This window comes from Numenius arquata, chromosome 4 (assembly GCF_964106895.1).
Source record: "Numenius arquata chromosome 4, bNumArq3.hap1.1, whole genome shotgun sequence".
In the NCBI taxonomy this organism is placed as follows: Eukaryota; Metazoa; Chordata; class Aves; order Charadriiformes; family Scolopacidae; genus Numenius; species Numenius arquata.
This window is the reverse complement of record NC_133579.1, coordinates 28,675,536-28,695,474: the sequence shown is the minus strand read 5'-3', so window position 1 is coordinate 28,695,474 and position 19,939 is coordinate 28,675,536. Positions and strand designations below refer to the sequence as shown.

The window sequence follows — 19,939 nt, the reverse complement described above, 5'->3', positions numbered from 1 at the left end:
AAAGTTATCTAAAAACAGCAGTTTAATATATGCTTATGCATCTGAAAAGTTACAACAATTGACAATGTAAGGAAATTGCTTTTACAGAATTGTTCATAACAATTTCTTTTGGCTTTTTGTTCTTCCCCTATAGTGGCCTATGTCTTCAAAATGTTATACGCAGTAATTTTGGGGGAGAAAAAAAAACATATTTTTTTCCTTCATTCTTAGATACAATTAAGAAGCATTCCTACAGATACATAATTATTGTTCAGAATTCTGTAGTTCAGGAATATCAGTGATCTCTAGTAATTTACCAGAATTTTGTAAATTATTTATTTCTAAGACCACATTATCTAATTGCTGTGCTTACATTCAGAATTTCTCTCTAAAATGACTGCAACCTTATTGTACCTGGGGAGACCTTATTGTGGCCTTTCACCATAAAAAGAGGGCTTATAAGAAAGATGGAGAGAGACTTTTTATCAGAGCCTGTACTGGCAGGATAAGGGGCAACGGTTTTAAACTGAAAGAAAGTAGATTCAGATTGCACCTAAGGAAGACATTTTTTGCTATAGAGATGGTGAGACGCTGGAACAGATTGCCCAGAGGAGCTGTGGATGCCTCATCCCTGGAAGTGTTCAAGGCCAGGTTGGATGGGGCTTTGAGCAACCTGGAACTTTGAGCAACCACCTGGTCTAGTGGAAGTGTCCCTGTACATGGCAGGGGGTTGGAACTCAATGATCTTTAAGGTCCCTTCCAACCCAACCCAGTCTGTGATCCTGTGCCCAGTAAATGCAATGCATGTTTACGTCATAGCAGCCTTTTGTCCTGAGACATTAATTTCAGATGTAAGTGTGCTATTTGAGGAACATGATGAGTTTATTTTGGGGGATTTTTAGTGGGTTTGCTTTTAGTTGAAACTGAAATAAATTGAAAAAAGTAAATGAATTTGCATTGGGGAATTTAGTTTTTTAAAAAACCACAAACAACAAACCAAAAAAAAAAACCAAAACTAAAAAACCAAAACAACAAACAAGCACACAAAACCATATGGCGCTTTCTTGTGTATTTTTATTTGTTTGAGTTTTGTAGCTTGCAGAAACTGAGATTTTCTTTTTTTTTTTTTTTTTCCCATCTTCCCCCCAGACCGCTTATCAGGCCACTTCCTAGCCAGCATATGTTCGAGCATGTGCAAAAGAGACATCGTGTACTTTTTGTGTATGTTGGTGGTGAATCTCCTTTAAAGGTTTGAAGCTTGATTAAGTAAAGTTATTCTTTTGGCTATTTGCAGTTATACTTTAAAATATCTTCTAAAAGACTGAACTGCATGCTTATAATAAATTCTCATGTTTTTTATGTTTATTGAAATTTTTTTACAATTTGTGTCATAACTTTTTTTTCTAATTACTCTTTGAAGGTAAGTTATGTCACAAAACTTTTGTTTGAAGCATACTAAAAGTTCAGAAACTAAAAAAAACATTGTTTGTATTTTTGCAGGAGAAATACATTGAAGTTGCTTCAGAACTAATAGTTTATACATACTTTTTTTCTGCCTCAGAAGATGTGCTGCCTGAGGTAAGCTGTTTCAGTTCTTGCCATTTCCTCCAGCAATGGTATAGTTCTCCTCATATGTAATTTGGCTGTTTTGATGGCACAGAGATGGTTTCTTACCATATATTTGGCTTTGATAAATTTCAAACTAATTACACTGAAACTTTTTTTTTTTTGAGTCTATATGGTTAAAGAATACAAACTAAGTTTCACTCTGTCGTTGCTTTGTATTGGCCAAGTTACTTGTTCAGTCATGTTAATAAAATGAAACAGAAAATGTACAGAACTCAACGTGGACCATACAACCTGCTTAAGAAGGTAGATAATTTGCTTTTTAGCCAATGCAATCATGACAGTCCTTTCACCGACCACTTTCATAACTAGTTTGGGCATCTGTGGCAGGGAGTACCACTGGTACCATAATAATCAAAGAAGTGAAAAGGTAAGTTATTTTGACCTTGAGCAATGCAGCTGATTAAAATATTAGTCTGCCCAGGGGTCAATCTATCCAGTCTACTGGCTGCGGAATTCTCATGTGGCTCTTTGAAGGATTCTGTAAAAAGGAAATAATTTGCAGTTAGTCACAAGGGTGGAAAAAATTGCTGTTACTGTTGCTAGTCTAACCATTGTTGCTTATGTGTTGAAGCAAAATCAAGAGGCTTTTTCATTTATTGCCTGATAATGTGTGACTTCAAAATTAGTTTGGGATTAGCAGTGAGGACTAGCAGAATTTATTTTTTTTTTAGGCACCTGTGTTTTCCAACATCATAAGTAGAACTGACCTCATCATATTCTTAGATTTATTAAGTGTATTCTTATTATACACTTATTATTTAAGTGTATTCTTAGATTTCCAGAAAGCTTGTAGCAAAAACTACCTCAATTTGAGTATTGCTATTTGCACTTCAGCCCCAGCTGAGCAGAAAAAGTACTGTTCACTTGTGCAGTGGAAAGAGTGTAAAAGGCTGGAACTCTTGAGATTCTGTGATGCAGTGGTGTAAGCAGTGAGCTGTTTTTCCCATCAAATGTAATTTCCCACAAATGTCATTTAAACTGAAGTAGTCATGGTATGCAATATGAGAAGCAAAAATGTTATGAAGTCATTGGTTGCTAGTTATAAGGCTTTGCATGAGAGTATTCACTGTTAGGCTTTGTTTTATCACCTTAGGTAATCTTGTTCCAAGCTTCAGGCATCTTTCATAAGCCATAAGCTGTACATAAATCGATTTGTCCTTTAAAGATGCTAAACTTTGTTTTGAGCAAATAAGAGAATAAAGCATCATCTAAAATTACTACTGTCTTGCTCATTTGTATGAGCTGTTACGTTATAAACCTACGGCTTTTACATTTATTTCCAAGGAAGAGAATGCAGAATGATTACAGAAGGCATGTGATTTGAAGAAGCACTCATGATACTGTTCATATGATTCACAAAAATATCAGTGAATTTGACAGTTCAGCCACCTTCATCATCAAAACTAAGGTCATGATACAGTCCTTTCTTAACCACAAATGCTATTAGAATTTCAACTTAGAATGGCAGCAAGCAGTAGGGAGTAGGTGCAGTATTTCTTCTGTGGCAGTTTACTGAAAACGTAAGTTTAATAAAATTCTTTTAAGTTCCAAGGGAAAGGTTTCAACACCTTGTAATTTTTTTGAGTATGTTGTTGATCATCCTAAATACCATATTTAGGATGGTAATGCATGCATTCATTGTTCTGTTTGCCTGAATTAGGGCTATTTGCAGTCCTGTCTGCTGAAGCTGTGTCTTTATATTCCCATTAGCCCAAACGACAGGAAATAGCCCAGATTTAATGGGACATCTTTTCAATGTTACTGGTTTTCAATGCTATTATTGACTGGCCATTTAGTAGAAGTAATGGTATGACAAGTATGCTGACAACAGCACAGATTGGGAACAGAGAGCATCATTGATAAAACCCTCAAGTTACCATCTTCTGTCTAAAGTTCATGTCCAACCAATAAAATATTCTTCATGCTACTGCACATACTAGTAAAAATCCTGCTTCATGTACATTTTATGAGACTTGCCTCTCAAAATACATTTATGTTGTGTTACTTTTTAATATGTGGAAGCTTATAAATTTATTTTAGTAAACGTATACAGAAAACACTGAAATGCACTTTGAGATTTTCCCCATTGACTATGTTTCTACATTTTTAAGATTTTCTTTATTTGTTTAAAAATATTGCAATCTTCCATAGATTAATTGAAAACCACTTCTCTTTCAGTATGTGACGTTGCCTGAATTGCCAGCTGTTCTGGTCTTCAAAGATGGAACTTACTTTGTTTATGATGGTAAGGCAAAATATTTAAAGTATGGAGAAACTGGAACAGTTGGGATTTTTTTGAAGGTTTAGTTGGTATGCTGGGAAATTCCCTAGTTTTATGATAAATAACAGCTCCTTCATGAAAGAGAAGAGAAAAAACTAATTAGTTCTTAGGGAACAAAATGCATTTGAGAAGGAAAGTGGTTTTAGGAATACTGAAGTAGAAGTGATGATGTTTGCTTTGTGTTATCAGTAAGATTTATCTTCCAGTGTTCTTGCTTTGCTGGTATTAATGCACTTATAAAGCTAAGCCATCACTCAGTGTCCAAATTCATGATACGTAAAATAGAAGAAAATACTTGATGAAGAGGAGTCACATATAAAATGACTTTACAGTTCCAAACACTTAATCAGGTTTTCTCTTAAGTGTTCTTCCTGACAGTCAGATCTCTCTCTTGAAGTTAACTTGATATTTTTTTTTTCAGATGTGTATGCTGCTCAGAGATCATGTAAAAGGGTCCAGTTTGAGCCTTCTGTGCCTTGGCAATACAGACTATACTTTCTTAGTACAGCAAGCCTTCCTTCAAAAACTGTGAAGGAAGAGGAAACTGATTCTGCCTTTATTCCCAATATTAAAATTTGGAGGGCCTTAACTGATAGCTTTGAGCATATGTGACTTTCACATTTGTGTTACTTGGATACTGGTAGTGGGAAAGGATCAGACAGCATAACCTCTTCCGATATGGCTGACAGGGCATACTGTGCATACATAGGACAGTTGACCATTCAGCCTGTTTTTCCGCTTCCTGAGAGTGTCTCTCTCAAAAAGAGGCTAAGGAGACGTGGACTTTTGTCACTGAAGCAGTGGATATGCAATTTTGGGCTTGATAAACTGCTTTGACTGTCTTGTTCAGTGAGTAGACTGTAGAATGGCCACCTGAGACTAGTAGTGTTTCTAGTAGTGACTAGTAGTGTTTCTAGTAGTGACTAGTAGTGTCAGTGTTTAACACCACTTACAGCAGTATGCCTGCCATTTATATAAAAATGTATATCCCTACGTATGGATATCCATATATAAATGCTATGTTATACTCAGGCTGTCCTGTAAAGCCAATGCTTTATAGTCTGTTAGATGCACGCACACACACGTACTTATATACGCATATAAAGGGTTGTCTTATAGGTTCACTGCTTATTTACAAAAACATCTACGCTTGATTTAGATTGTTTTAAATACAAGTTTTTAAGTTGAAAACACATAACTCAGAAGATTAGTCTGCTGTTTTAATTTCTGAGGATCAGTAGTACCACAGCAAAATGCTCCAGATGGGCCATCAAGGATATTCTTTGTGATTTCATAGAATAGCTGTACTTGTCTCCCTCTTCAGTCTGTTGCTTTACCAATCGTCCTCCAGATAAAAAGTCACTTTACAGCCTCCTTGATATGCATTTGATTTATTTTTTTTTTTTTTTAAATGGACTGGAGAAGGAAAGCTTGTCAAAGAGAAACACTTCTGAATTGCTTATTGCTGTGTGACCCAGTCGCTTTTTCCACACCTTTCAAATCAAACAGAAAAGTGGTAATAATTCAGGCTTCTAATTTATGTTGTAAAAATTTTTCTCTTTTATAATGTACTTGAAACATTATTGTAAATCAGACAAGTTATAAAGATACGGTATAAGAGACTGGATAAGCTTTTATGTGCAACTGTTATGATTGGGCAGAAATTTGAAGAGCTCACTATAAGAAAAAGGTTTAGCAAAATCCATTTCAGTGCGCTGGCCTTGTCTGCTGTTTTGTTTTGTTTTTTTTTTTTTTTTCTTCCCCATAGCAGGGGAATGGGATGCAGATCTATGGGAAGCTTTATGCTTGGAATTGCTTGCTACAATCTTATGACTATTGCTAAGCTGAAGTTAATGTTAATTCATTCTATTCAATAGGATTTAACAGAAATGTATTTAGTTAATGTGCATTTATATCTATGTGTATATATGTATATACACATCATATATATGTTAATTTACATTCTTCTTTTTGACTTGTGATTAAGATGTAATTATAGTGGTGTTGCTGGCATGTGTTAGAATTTGACTCTGTCCAGGTTAAAGCATCTAGCATCTGAAACTAGCCTTCAGTATAACTGATTTTGAATCACATGTAAATATTTGTCCATTTACATTCACAGTGCTGTTAATTCATCTACTTTGTCTTGATTTCTTCGCTGTAGTACTGAAAGAAATAAAGCTGATACCCATGTTACCAAAAAAAATTAATAATTTTTAATGCATGATGTGTGTTTAACTTTCAGTATATTTTTCTCCTGTTTGTTCTGTTAAGAATATGAAGATGGTGATTTGTCATCCTGGATAAACAGAGAAAGATTTCAAGGTTATCTTACTGTAGATGGCTTTACGCTGTATGAACTTGGAGATACAGGTGAGATGGTGCTACCACTGAACTGTTTGGCATCTCTTGTACTTAACACTAAGAAAAATTAAAAAGCACTAAGAATGTGGGTTTTTTAAACCTCAAAAATTAATTAATATCAGAGTTACAGTTGATAGTGCCAATTTTTTTTTTATGTTGGTGAGACCTGTTCTATTGACTAGAAGCTTCATCCAAAGCCTACACTAGTCCTTTCCTCACAACATAAAAATTAGTGTGTCTAATCCTGTAGTATTCACAAAAAATTAGCAGATCTTTTAATTTAAGAGCAGCTTAGGTTTTGCGTAAATTATATATTAACTCTTGGAATACCTACAGGGAAATTCAGGACTGGATTTAGAAGTGTCAAATATGGATGGGTTTATATGTCTTGCATCTAATGGATTTGGATATCTTTAAAGTAGGTATGGTAAGGAAGGGAAGAGTACCAGAGTGGACCTGTTCTGGAATACTTCAGCTTTTCTCTATTAAAATTTTTTGCAAGCCAAATAAAAACTTCGTAGCTGAGTGATTTCTGGAATAGGCAAATGACTTGTGCTGTTTTTAAGGTATACATACTCTGAAATAGTGGAAGAAATGGTGTAAGTGTTGATTTTTCCAGCCCAGGATACCTTGTAGTCTACGTTCCATTTCCAATAAAAGTAGTTTATATTCAATGCAACATTGACTTCTTTCAGGTTTTAAAAATTATGGAATGCCTAGCTTCTAACGTGTTTGTCAAACTAATATCATTATACCTACCTTTTAAAAGGTTGTTTACAGAAGTGCTATTACAAATTGTTTAAATGTAGCATATTACTTCATGGTACATTTTTGTCTAACAATTCTTCAAATTACCAAAAAAAAATAATTATGAGTTACTAATACAATGGAGAAGCCACCATTTATTTTTAAAAGCTTTATGTATAAATACACTCTGAAAAGTAGTTATCTTCTAGTATACTAGGTAGTGTCTTAGGGTGTGGAAACAAATGGGAAAAGTGAGGATTGAGGTATGGAAGAAACTGGGTGGGGGGATAGGGGAAAGCTATTGCTATTTCACAAGAAGGCCTGGGAATGAATCATTGGTTTTGCCCGCCCTCAAAATTCTTCAGTATTACTTGAACAAGAGCAGATTTCTTTTTTTGAGAGGATTTTTTTCCTGTGACATGGTACTAGGTAGGAATTGAGCAATAGATTGGCATGGTGGGAAGGGTTATGAGTGAATCGTGACATCCAGAGAGACTTAACTATTCTTCTGCACGCTTGAAGCTTTAGTTAATCCTGCTGATGACTACATTGTTAATAGATCTGCTTTCCTAACAGGAAGTGCTTTGTCTGGAGAACATTTGGCCAGCTTTCTAAACATATTTTGATCTGATTCAACTTAGGAGGCTTTGGCTTTTTTCTTTTAATCAGAAAAACTTCACTAAGTTGTTTTTCTGATGTAATGAATTTTAGGCTTTGCCAGTAAATTTTCCATGTTTTTTTTTCCGTAAGGATAATACTCCAAATTTTCAGTAGTATTAAAAATAGTTGGTACTGAATCCATACAATAGTGATTTCATCGCTTAAAATCAGCTTGCAATTGCCATTACATAATAAAGTTTTTCATTGCCTCATATTTAGGTATATGTAAATAATGCAGCTTGGTTAGGGAATTAATTTTTATCTGTGTTTTTCCCCTTTTAACTACTTTCTGTAGATAGGCTTTTCGCTTTTCACAGAACACTAAAGGTGTGGCATTAAGCCACATCTAAATTTACTTTCAGTAGCTCTAAGAAAACCACAATTTGGTCAGCTAGAAGAGGCTATTTGGCATTGAGGTTGGTTTATGCCTGAAACTAGTTCCTGTCCCTGGAGAGTATCTAATCATCTAGGTTGGAGTATTTTCCATCTGATAATGTGTGTTTCTCTTTAACAATTTCTCTTTTCTAAAAAAGTATTTTATTCCTTATTTTAGGAAAACTTGTGGCTATTGCAGTCATTGATGATAAAAACTCTTCAGTGGAACATACCAGGTACAGAATTGAGTATTGGTGACACAGTGGGAGGAATGTGCTGGTATGACATAGAGAACTTTGGAAGTTTCTTAAATATTCAGAAATGCTAGGTTAAATGGGTGGCTTCAACTTGTGGATGTTCTCTAATTTATTACGACTTAATGTATGGCTCTGTTGAAGCACATGTGAGTTCAATGAGATGATGGGAGTTTGGTGACACTCTTCTGCCATTTGTTAATGGGATCACAGGAACAAACAGTGATCACAGCTTTTTAAAGCTATTGTGTCACTTTTTTAAACATAGACAAGAGTACTTGAGTTCAAATGACTTTTGAGATGAACTTACTAAGTTTAAACAAATGACTGTTCTTCAGCTCAGTTGCACTAAAAATTAATTTAGTGGTGCTTATATATTAGTTGTCTGTGGAATTTATATTAAGAAGGGGCATTTTCAGTTGGGTTTGAGTTTGCTGAAGAGACTCGGAGGAGCAGGCCCTCCACCTGTCGCTATCTCATTGCATACGTAATTAGATTAAGAAAATCTCTTTCAAGTACTGTGTATGCTATTTTCCCAGACCTCTTTGGATTTTATTTGGAGTGCTGCATCTTCCAAAGGCAATAGATGGAGTGATTGTGCTTTTCTCCTGTTGAGACTATGTGGTAGATAGGCCTTTCAACCCTTAGAAACCAAGCAAGATGAGCAAGATGTGTTTTTGTTAATAGAATAGGGAATCCTTATTGTTAAGGAGATGCTATTTGCTGCTTACTGGGGAAATCTCAGTGTTTAATTGTTTGTATGTTGACAGAGTATATCCTGGTTTATCAATGTCACTTTTTTTCCCCCTCCAGACTAAAATCTATTATTCAGGAAGTTGCTAGAGATTATCGGGATCACTTTCACAGGTAGGCATTATATGGTACTATGGCATCTTAAGTGAACTTCTGCATTAACCTTTCTAAGACAGCAGTCATTCTTTTCTACATTAAAAATGTTATAGTGCCTGCTTTTATATTCATATACTGATGTTTAATAAGATCATTCCATAAACTGAACGTTTTGGGATGCTAACTGTCCTGTAGATCATCAGTTTCTGAAGTATATTGCAGAGTGTGTGCTCTCATCTCCAGTTATAGGTAAAATATTTAAGGAAGAACTTTTGCTGAAACCCATTATTCTGTTTTCTTTTTCATCCATTCTGCTTTTCACTGCTTCTCTTACAGGGATTTCCAGTTTGGCCATATGGATGGAAATGATTACATTAATAGTTTACTAATGGAGTAAGTAAATTCTTATTTGAATATTATTTCTTCTCTTGTATTTGTTTAATTGAAAACAGTCTTCTGAAGAAGTCTTGCCTTTCATGGGTTAAAAAAAAAAAATCGCTGTCCTCAGAATTCAGCATGTAACATAGTATCAGTTTGTTAAATTAAACTGCATAATTTATATTAGAAGTGTGGATTACTTATAATGCTGATTGACAATGTTTATCTTTTAGGTCTATTTTGTTAAATTCATTACTCTGTTAGAACCGTGGGGTTTTTTTCCTTCATTAAATTTACAGGACACTACACAAGTTAAGTTATGTCAATTTGTAACAAGAAATGTAAATAGTGGTTATGCATTATCTATGTTTTTTATTTCTGGAGAGAGATAGAAATATGCTTCTGCAGAGAAGCAGATTAAGATGCATGGAAGATGCTGTTCTGCACTTGATATGTACATGGTACATTTTGAAATATGTATGTAGTTTAACATGATGCTTGATATTTGCCTGTATTATGATCCTTTTCTAAAAATGCATAGTTAGAAATTTAAGTTGCTTGGCATTTACAGTTGAGTACTTGTTCTCTTCTCGCTGTTTGAGTGGGAGGGAGAAGCAGGGGTCAATATGCCAGCTCTGTAAGTTTTCTGAACCCCTTTCTTGGGGATCAAAGCATGAATAAAGCATGTGTTCATGCCCCTAAAAGTTCTGGGAACTTCATGGGGATTCAAGAGGCACAAGGTCTCTATTTCTGTGGAATGCCTGTAGATTGATACCTGAGTACAATTAATTTAAAAACAACTGTCTTGCAATTGAAGTTAAGTGATGTGATTGATCTAGTGCTTTATGGCTGCCAAGAGTGAGACCTTCCTCACTTCATTATCGCTTCTGCTGTGCAGGCTCTTATGTCTGACTGTCTGTTGAGCTGTTTCAGCCTGTTTATCTGGCAGAAAAGTGTTTACTTTTTTGGCTAGGCGAGTTGTTTTGCTGATCCAGCAAAACCCTTAAATGTCTTCCTGTATATTCTACTGAGTACCAGAACTGCTGTGCAAAGAAGCAGGGGAGGGAGATGAGGTCCCTGGGAGGATGAAAAAGAAGGGAAAGAAGACAGACTGCCACTTACAGCGGTAGTGATTTGGTTGTAGTGGCAAGATTTGTTCAGCTGGATTGTTAACTTATTCTGCAGAATGCCTGATCTTATAATTTGTAGTATATGGGAAGTTGCTGTTGTAGTACTCACAGGCTTTTAATTGTTTTCTAAACAGAGTGTATACATTTCCAGCATGAGTGGAAAGAAGCAAAAGAAAGCAGCAAAATATGTTCAGTGATACAAGTAGCTGCTCTTCATGTGGCTCCTTGAGTAATTCGAGTAAAACCATATTGCAAGTGCTTCAGTTTTCCACTAGATGGCAGCAAGTGGAAATAGAAAAAGCCACCTGAATAGGGAGTAATCTTCCAGAATACTTTTTTATGGTGCATGTAGGAACAAATTCTCTTTCTTCACAAAGGACTAAGTATTGTATAATTCGTGGGAGTAGTAGTAGTCCCTGATAGAAGTACACATGAACTTGGCTATAACGTCATTAGTAAACATTATAATTTATCTGTCTCTTCAACAGTGGATGAACATGCTTTGTTGCATTAAAAGTGTTATTGTTAAAACTATGTGAAAAAGAAGAAAACAGAATATTGTGTAATTTACTGAAAGCAAAACTACATCCTTGTGTAAGCTAAAGTATATAGCATCATTGGAATGTCAACTATAGATGTATTTAGAGTATTAATTCTTCAGCTCTTGGAAGAAACATATTAAATATGTTTTATGAATTTCTGTACAGCACATAACATTAGTATATGGAGTTTATATTTCTGCTGCTCTACAACCAACTCCAAGAACCTCAGTTACCAGACTTTTAATTGCAATAGAAGTACTTCTGGGGTTTTTTTGAGGGGTGTGGGGGTCAGGGAGGTGTCTTTTGTGCAGCCAAATAGTAAAACTTTTCTGTTTTAGCTGGGATGAGGTATTTTCGCAGAAGTTGATAACTTGTACCAGGCACTTGCAAAAACACCTGATTTGGTTTGATTGTCTCCCACTTACATTTCTTGTTTCTTCCTAATAAATAGGGAGTAAAATTTTCAAGGGAAAATTTGTATTTAGAGAATCTTATGTTGCAGGTTGTCACTCCTAACAACGTTTGGTTTGGTTTTTTTAAAGTTGGGTTATTTAAAGTTCCTTTGAAAGGATGAAATTATTTTGTTACCTCTGTAGTTGGTCTTGCATACTCTGAGGTGCCAGCGTGCTTTCCACCTGAGTGCTGGGAACATGGTCTGTACCTGAAGTCTTAAAGTACTCAGCTTTCTATGAGTTTAGAATTTTTTTTATAAGTATTAAGCTTGTCAGCTTCTAGGTTTAGAATTGAATTTAAGTTAAAAAACAAACAAAACACTTAGGATGTATGTGAAAATTTTTAATAATATCTATGGCTTAAAAGAAAAATGGGAATCTTGAATAAATGCTTAACAATATTTTCATGCAAAAATTGATTATGGATTGATAGCCACAGTTAAGGCTGAAATCATCATGAGTATTACATGGGTTGCAAATATACATGGGTGGGCCACTATTAGGTGAGTGAAAATGTAGAAAAACAAGGTCTGCGTTGCTTCTGCTGTGAAGGAAAGCTTCATAGTATTTAAATTCATTATTGACAGAACTGTAGAAAAATATCAAAGAGTACAGGAGTTTTTTCGCCTTATTTAATGTATTTTAAATCTTGATTGTTGAACAGTGCACTTGTGCAGTATTAAATTTTCCTAAAACTGATCTAATTTTGAATCTAGGGCTCCTTTGAACAGTAGATTATACTGCTGTATCTCCAGAGATAATTTTTAACCTTTTTTCATCTTTTTTTTTTTTTTCTTGCTTTCTGATTCTGTGATACTAAACAATGTTTATGTATGTGAAGGTCAACTGCTGAGTAATAATTGTTTAAAAACTCTGAAGCTCGTCTGCCATATCTAAAAGAGGTGTAGTAAAACTTTGGTTGGTATGGCTTATTCTTTTGACCTGACAGGTAGAGGTTGATTGATAGAGCTGATCAGTTGGACCATGGCTGGATGGGACTGAATTTTTGTACTATACTTTTGCCTTTATGCACTAAACACTTAATGTGTTGTGCAAATAGTACATTTCAAATACAAGGCTACTGTCTGTGATCTCTTACTAATTGTTAAGTCATAAGGTACCTGTTTTGCAGTCACTCTGGGTATGTAAAATGCAGTAAACTACAATAGCATCACTGACACAGATGTGAAGGAAAAATATTCATGAGAAATATGCTTGTACCATTCTGGTGATTCTGTTCCCCCTTTCGTCTTGCCTTTAAGGATCTGCTACAAGGAACACACATGAAGTGAAGATTAATGGATACCCTTTTAAACGGTGTAGGAATTACTCGAATTGCAGTGTTTTACACAGTAGTTCTTTAAATGTCTAAACTATGTGTTTTATGTTTCCAGTGATTTGACAATACCTACTATTGTTGTACTGAATACCTCCAATCAGCAGTATTTTCTACCAGATAGGCACATTGAGAACACAGAAGACATGGTTCAGTTTATTAACAATATCTTGGATGGTACAGCTGAAGTAAGTCTTCATTGTGACTTGGAATGTGTTGGTTGGTGTTTATTTCCTTGATGCTAAAGTACAGAAAAAAAAAAAGGTTACTCTGATTGTTATGCCATGTGTTGTATCTTCCTGTCTTGGGTGCTGTCAGTGAATACGTGATTCTGAATTCCTGAGATGTGCTGTTGCTCGCTGTTCGAACTGCAGAACCTTTTGTAGAAAGCAAGGGGTTTTTTGTTTATAGCATAACGTTAGCTGACTTTTCTTGATACTGCTTTTGCAGGTGTCACTGGTAAGTGAAGAGCTTTTTATTCATCTCCTGGTTTGCTTTAAATGCGTTTATTTAAAATTTATCTTCTTTATAGTGCATAATGCAACACTAGCCTTTCTTTTAGGCAGTAAATTAATAAATCAAATAGGTTCAGATTAAAAAAATCAGTGGTATACAGACATAACCTTACCCCTCTACTCTAAAATGAGCTGTCTTTTGTTAAGACAGCAAAATTAATAAATCCATCTGGAATTGATAGCTTGGACAGTTTTTTAATGTTGGCAAAACAAACTCAGGTTTGCTTATTTCCCTCAGTGTACTGTAAGTTGGACAGAAGGCTGTGTTGTGTGGATGAGGAAAGAGATCATGGATCAGAGCTTTCAGTTGCACTTATGGGGCACAAAGGCTTTGCAACAAAGGGAGGCAGGGCTAACAAATAATTTGGCTGCCTCCTGGGAGAAGCCTCTATTGGTTTAAGCCCCAGTTCACAGTATATTGCATATTTACTGTGTTAGCTGAATCCCACTTCATGTTATGCCAGCAGTTTCAGGTCATCCAGTGGTAACGACAAGTAGTGCTGTAGATCATTTCGGTCATACAGGGTACTTTAGTTTATTTAATCTGACAAATTGATGCAGCAACATAATATAGGTGAATTTACTTACTGTTCGTGACTTTGCTGTTCATGCTTCGAGTTGCAAGATGAGAGGTATTCCTGTAATTTATTTGGTGGTTCTTTGTTCCTCAAGTCTCGCTTTTTTAATGCTTTATTAATTGCATTGAATTATGTTAAAAACGTCTATTTGACTCTACTTAAATACATCCTTCTGGATGAAACAACAAATTAAATTGGTTTCTGTCTGTTTTCTAACTTTGAGGAAATTCATTTGTAAAGCCTTCTTTTTTTTGCCATGGTGCTGCTTAGGTCTTTCTACCTTTTGTTTGCAGTATTTCAGTTAGAACGATTAAAGGTCTGTCTAAATTTATGCCTCTATATGTATGTGAGAGTGCTAACACAAGACAGACAATACAGGGCGTGACTTCATTTAAGCTAAATAGTGTCTGTAGACATAAAATGGCACTACTTTTGGCTATGTTCAGGGCCAAGAAATTGTGCAGCAGTTGAGGAATGACAGTCTTTAAAGTATACTGATAAACAAGTAATAGGATGCAGACTTTGTGAACCACAGTGAAATTTCTGAGAAGTGTAACATTCTCTCCCCGCCCCTCTTGGGAATTGTTGGATTATTCACCTTGACTTTCTTGTTATTTTCTCTAGGGCCCTACAGGCAGCCGCCTGTGAGTCTGTTTCATCTTTGTAGACTTTTCTGTACTTTGAGGGGTTTTGGTCAAGGTCAAATGCTGATCGGTTGACTTTCAAAATGTAGGTTTTCTTCCCATTTGTTTCTCTGGCAACTCAAGGCAGGTGAAAACTGGTCCTAGTCAACAGACGAATTGCCTTTGGATTCATTTAGTTATTCTGAAGATTGCCAAATTAGGTGGCAGTGTAGGCATAGTATGTCATGGCTTCACACAAGTTTTCTTTATTATTTCTTCGTATCTTCTTGTTACTTAGTTCTTAGATTTTTTTCTAACTGCCTCTGTCATAATCCATAAATAGGCATCTGTCAGCTGCACTGTTAAAGTTTGCACCGATTGTTTAAAACAGATATGAGAGGATTTTTCATGAGACTATTGAAATGTTTATCCATGCTTAGAAGTTGATAATGCCCATGCTTATCTGGGCATCATGAAGATGCAAGAATAATTACTTTTCATTTCCTTCTAAAGGGACTTAAGATTGCAAGGTCTGAAGAATGAACTTTTGGAATCATAACTGAAAAGTGTCAGCAGTTTTGACATGGTTCCATTTGAAATTTCAGGCACAGGGTGGTGATGGACTTCTGCAACGAATCAAGAGAATAATCTATGATGCCAAGTCTACTGTTGTGGTAAGTTTTATTTTTTGTTACATTAGATGGTACCATTGTCAATCAAGATCCAAACCTTTTCAGAAGATTTAGAAATATTTGTATATGTTTGTTTATATTATATATAGTGTACATATACACAAAGCCAAATGAACTGCTTGATTAAAGTTTTTAATAATATTTTCCGGTCTGCTAAATATTCAACATGCGTTAGTTTCTTCATTTTTCACTTTTTTTCTGTATTAGTCTGACATGTATTTTAAGGGATAGAACAGATGGAATTCAAAATCTTTTCCTTGACCCTTTTGACATCCTTTCACTGAAATTGATAACAATTTCACCTTCTGAGAAGTGTTATGATTTCAGTCTGATTAGGACGTAAAGGGATTAAATACTGCACTTGGTGTAGTTTTGAAGGAAATTTTTTTTATTATCTTTCTTTATAGGTTAGTTATGCTTAACAGAATTTTGTTGGGAAGATTTACACAAATCAGTTTCTTCACTTGTCCTACACAAGCAAAAAAACCTGTGCCTGTGAATTTAAATTGATACTCATGTTTCTGTATGAGTGGCTTCCAAACTTCTGTGAATGTACAACATATAGCCATCAGTTTCTCAAACCAAGTCTTCCCCCTTGTGCCATTAAACTACTCTTCAACAAGGAGCTGTTTAATAACAGAATGTTTCTGCAGATCCCTTATTGCTAAGGCTGATTTTTGAGAATGAGACACAAATAAAACATGAAACAGGTTGCCTCAAAGTGTTATTTTAATGCTATTAGAACAGTTGTTTCTCAAGCTTCAGACAATGAATAGGACATACAGTTGACTTGTTAACGTTAATCATCCCAATGCAACATTGTAGTATTTGATGTTCTAAGAGCTTTTTTTTTTATGAACTTATAGTAGTAATGGTTAAAATGAGGACTACTCCTTCTTTCCGGGGAAAAAAAATATGGCAAAAACCAACAGAACAAACCAAAAAACCCAAGAAACCAAAACCCTGTCTGTCGTTTTGGGTGTTACTGAATAAATACCCAGAGCAGTAAGAGAAGAAATGCAGTAATTTTGTATATTCACTGAAAGTATTTTTTACTTCAAATTTGTGTTTTAACAGTCTGTGTTCAAGAGTTCACCACTTCTGGGATGCTTTCTCTTTGGGTTGCCCTTGGGGGTCATCAGCATTATGTGTTATGGAATCTGCACAGCTGATACAGATGGAGGGATAGATGAACATGAGGCAGCTAAAAAGGAAAACGGTGACCAGGAGCTCACAGACGAAGGCAGCGAGGAGGAACAAGAGGAAAAGAATGGAAAATATACAGAACTGTCAGATGGAGAGCTTAAACAGAAAGACATAATGGAAAAGAAAAAAGACTAACTTGTTTAGCAAAAGAATTCTCTAGAATTTCCAAATAGACTTATTTATTGAGGGTAGTCATTTATTGATGAACTTCACGAAAGAGGACCTTTTTGTCTGCATTATGGTAGTTTTGACTTGCATGTATTCAAATTTTCTCAAAAATTGACAGAAAAAAGTATATGGATGTTCTCTTAATTGTCTTTAATAGATTAAAAAAGAGCAATTTAAACTGAAGGAATTTGCGGGTACAATTCTACACCCTTTTTTTTTTTTTGAAGAGTTTTGAATTTTTCATTTCCAGAACAGTGAGATAAAGATGTTATTTTACCTTAATGTATGTGATGAACTACTACTATGAACTACTCGTTCATATAAAATTAAAGCTGAAAACTAAGAAAGATTAAGAGATCTGTAAAGTCTTTCAGACCCTGATAGCTAAAGACAACTTAGAGTTTTCCAAGAAGTCACATGTCCTACCTGTTACACATTATTTTGGAAAAAAAAATAAACCAACTTTTCTATTTTCTGAAGTTAAATGTAAGTTGTTAGGAATTAGAGGACTGTTTTACCATGTAATAATATAATTATTGGCAGTCAGAAATGTTTACTTGATATAGGATGTGGGAGGTATATGCAAAATTAAGTCTTCATTAGTGCTTTAGCAGCTAAAAATACTGAAAAACTACTTTATAAACCTTTTAGAACATGATTGCCTGTTAAATTGTTTTGTATGAGTGCTTACACAAACTTGTAGTGCAAATGATCTTTGTTTTCTGAATCCAAAGTACAACTTGATAAAGGAAGACGCAAATATAAACACCCTCTGACTATTTTGCATAACTCTCCAATGACAAGCTTTTTTGAATGGTGTACATTTGCTTCACAGTGTTTAATTCAGATTGTTATGTATCTTTGAGCTGGTTGGTGTTGATACTTTTGTTTGAGACTGTTACCTGCTCTGAAGGTGGGAGTTAGTGGAGCATAAGATTAACATTAATAGAGATAGGTCAAAATAATTTCTTTTTTTTTTAACCTATTTATTCATAAAAGTCACTTTTAATACAACCCTGTGACTGTGCAAAGGACTAATTTTTGTCCAGGGTTAAAATCTCCAAGGATAAGCTATAAAGCAGCCTTTGGCATTGATTTCATGGAGAATACAACAGAAATAAAACTTACATTGCTCTTCCTCCTAGTATTCATGCTGGGTTTTTCCTTTTTTTTTTTTCTTTAATATTTTTAAGGCTGCATTACTGTATAATACAGGTTATAATGTCCTCCTTATAAGGCAGCTTGATCACGTAAGAAATTACTATGTTATAGCACTAAATCCAGGAATTTTAAATAAAAAAACCTGGGTAAGCCGAAGTAGAAAAGTTCTGTGTTTGAATTAACCTGATGATGATATAAGTCATAACCACAGAAAATGTATGGCATCCTTTTTCCCTCTAGGAAAGAAACTTCTTTCTTCTATTTAAGTAGCTTGGTAACAGCTGGCTTCATGTTGCAGTACAGAGTACAGTAAGTAGATGCCTTACATCAAAGATTTTTATCATGCAGTATAAACAATATCTAAGGAGATTAGGGTTTTGGGTTTGTTTTTGTTTTTTTTTTTTTTTTTTTTTCAGAAAAATTCCAACCCTGATTTTGAGTCCGACCTTTTCCCTTTTGGGAGGAGAGGGAAAAAAAATGAGTTTGTAGAATACTGAGTAACAAGTGTCTGATACAGATTTTTTTTTTTTTCCATTTTTGTTTTCTTCTTTTTCCTTTTATGAATTGCCTTTTTCTCTTCTTTTTTTTAATCATAGCTACTTGTATGTAGTGACTTAAGTTTTCTTGTGGGTTTTTTTTTTTTTTGGCAGAATCTTTTAGGTGTAGTTTTGGTATATATTTGAAGAGTGAGATGTTTAAAAATGTGTTTAGAAGTTTTTTTTAACATGGTGTAGAATCTTGCGTTGTTTAAAAAATAATAAAAATCACTTAATAACAAGCCTATAGATTTCATTGGACTTAGCACAACTCAGTGCTGATAATCAAAATGTAGGACTCCTAAGGCAGTAATTTGATTTCTTGATTCGTCTCTTTTGTTAAGATTTCAAATACAGATCCATTACATAGTTAATTTTGGCTCGGGCAGGAAACCTGCAGCTTTTGACTTAAGAAAAAACCTGAAGTGGTCACTGAAACACTGCTGTTCCTTCTAGGGTGTGTAGTGAAAAAAAAAAAAAAATCTGAATCCTGCTGCACTGCTAAGAATTGTTTCAACTTATGAGCCTTTGTTTTTGTGGTTATTTTTGTGTTTATAATCAGTAGAAGCCAAATAACTTACTGAGAAATCGAGATACGGACATGAATATGATAAATACTGTGTGAGAAACAGGTCCCACCAGGATCTGTTAAAACTGTAACATTTAACTGCTGGAGTTAGGAGGAGAGCGTGTGTCAGTCACTTCTGAACTGTAATATCTATCAGATGTGTACTCAACTGTTGAAAATTAAACTTGAAATGTACTGCCATTTTCACCAAGTCCTTTTCCCAGTTGTATTTAAGAAGACCCAGGGAGAAGACGACCATAGAAGTCATATACTGGGTGCCAGCAGTGATGTGAAATTCAGGGGTTTGCTGTGGCCACTCAATCTGGAATGCTGTCTGACGGAGGGATCTGGCATTTTATTTTTTTTAATTCGGTCTTTAAAGGTTTCTTAAAGCAACTTCACCGTAGTAACTTTGAATTAATGAAATAATGCTGCTTTTTTAAGTCAAGTGTAAGCCTTTTGGTTTTTTTCTGTAATAAAAACATTTAAAAGAGCTTGTTTCCTTGTCCTAATTTACACTGTGTTAAGCTTAGATACTACATGTTGCGTAGGAGGCTGTTTTTCCATGGACACTCGTAAGCTACTTTAGGCCCTGAGTAACGCAGGACAGAAGCGCAGCTGGGAGCTTTTAAAAATTACTTCATCCTGTGCAGTACCTTCTTGTCAATATTTTGAAAATACTCTCTAGATGTAGGACTTAATATTTACTTGCCTTTTATTTAGTGAGCATCCTAGTAGTATAAAATGAATACTGTTCTGAGAAAGAAATTGTAAAATACCGGTTCATTCCATTAGCATACTCTCAGACTCTTACAAGAGTTTCAGTAGGAAGGGGACGTGAGGCAGACTGTTCTGCAATACATCTCCTTCTCGAAGAACTTCAGCAGTCTTGGCACTTGGGACACGTGCCATCTCT

At 35.0% G+C, this 19,939-nt stretch overlaps 1 protein-coding gene across 2 annotated transcripts in view; it reads left to right on the top strand.

The window, feature by feature from the left end:
• Positions 1-19,510, top strand: part of TMX3 (thioredoxin related transmembrane protein 3) — a 30,120-nt gene extending 10,610 nt beyond the window's left edge. The window contains exons 7-16 of one of the 2 annotated variants that reach the window (XM_074146292.1): positions 1,129-1,228; positions 1,480-1,557; positions 3,787-3,853; positions 6,164-6,262; positions 8,214-8,271; positions 9,103-9,156; positions 9,475-9,531; positions 13,035-13,164; positions 15,298-15,366; positions 16,462-19,510. In XM_074146292.1, the coding sequence (XP_074002393.1) occupies positions 1,129-1,228; positions 1,480-1,557; positions 3,787-3,853; positions 6,164-6,262; positions 8,214-8,271; positions 9,103-9,156; positions 9,475-9,531; positions 13,035-13,164; positions 15,298-15,366; positions 16,462-16,725 (976 nt within the window). In that variant the 3' untranslated portion in view covers positions 16,726-19,510. The remainder of the gene's footprint in view (positions 1-1,128; positions 1,229-1,479; positions 1,558-3,786; positions 3,854-6,163; positions 6,263-8,213; positions 8,272-9,102; positions 9,157-9,474; positions 9,532-13,034; positions 13,165-15,297; positions 15,367-16,461) is intronic. The other variant, XM_074146293.1, reaches the window with a different exon arrangement.
• The last annotated feature ends 429 nt before the right edge of the window (positions 19,511-19,939 follow it).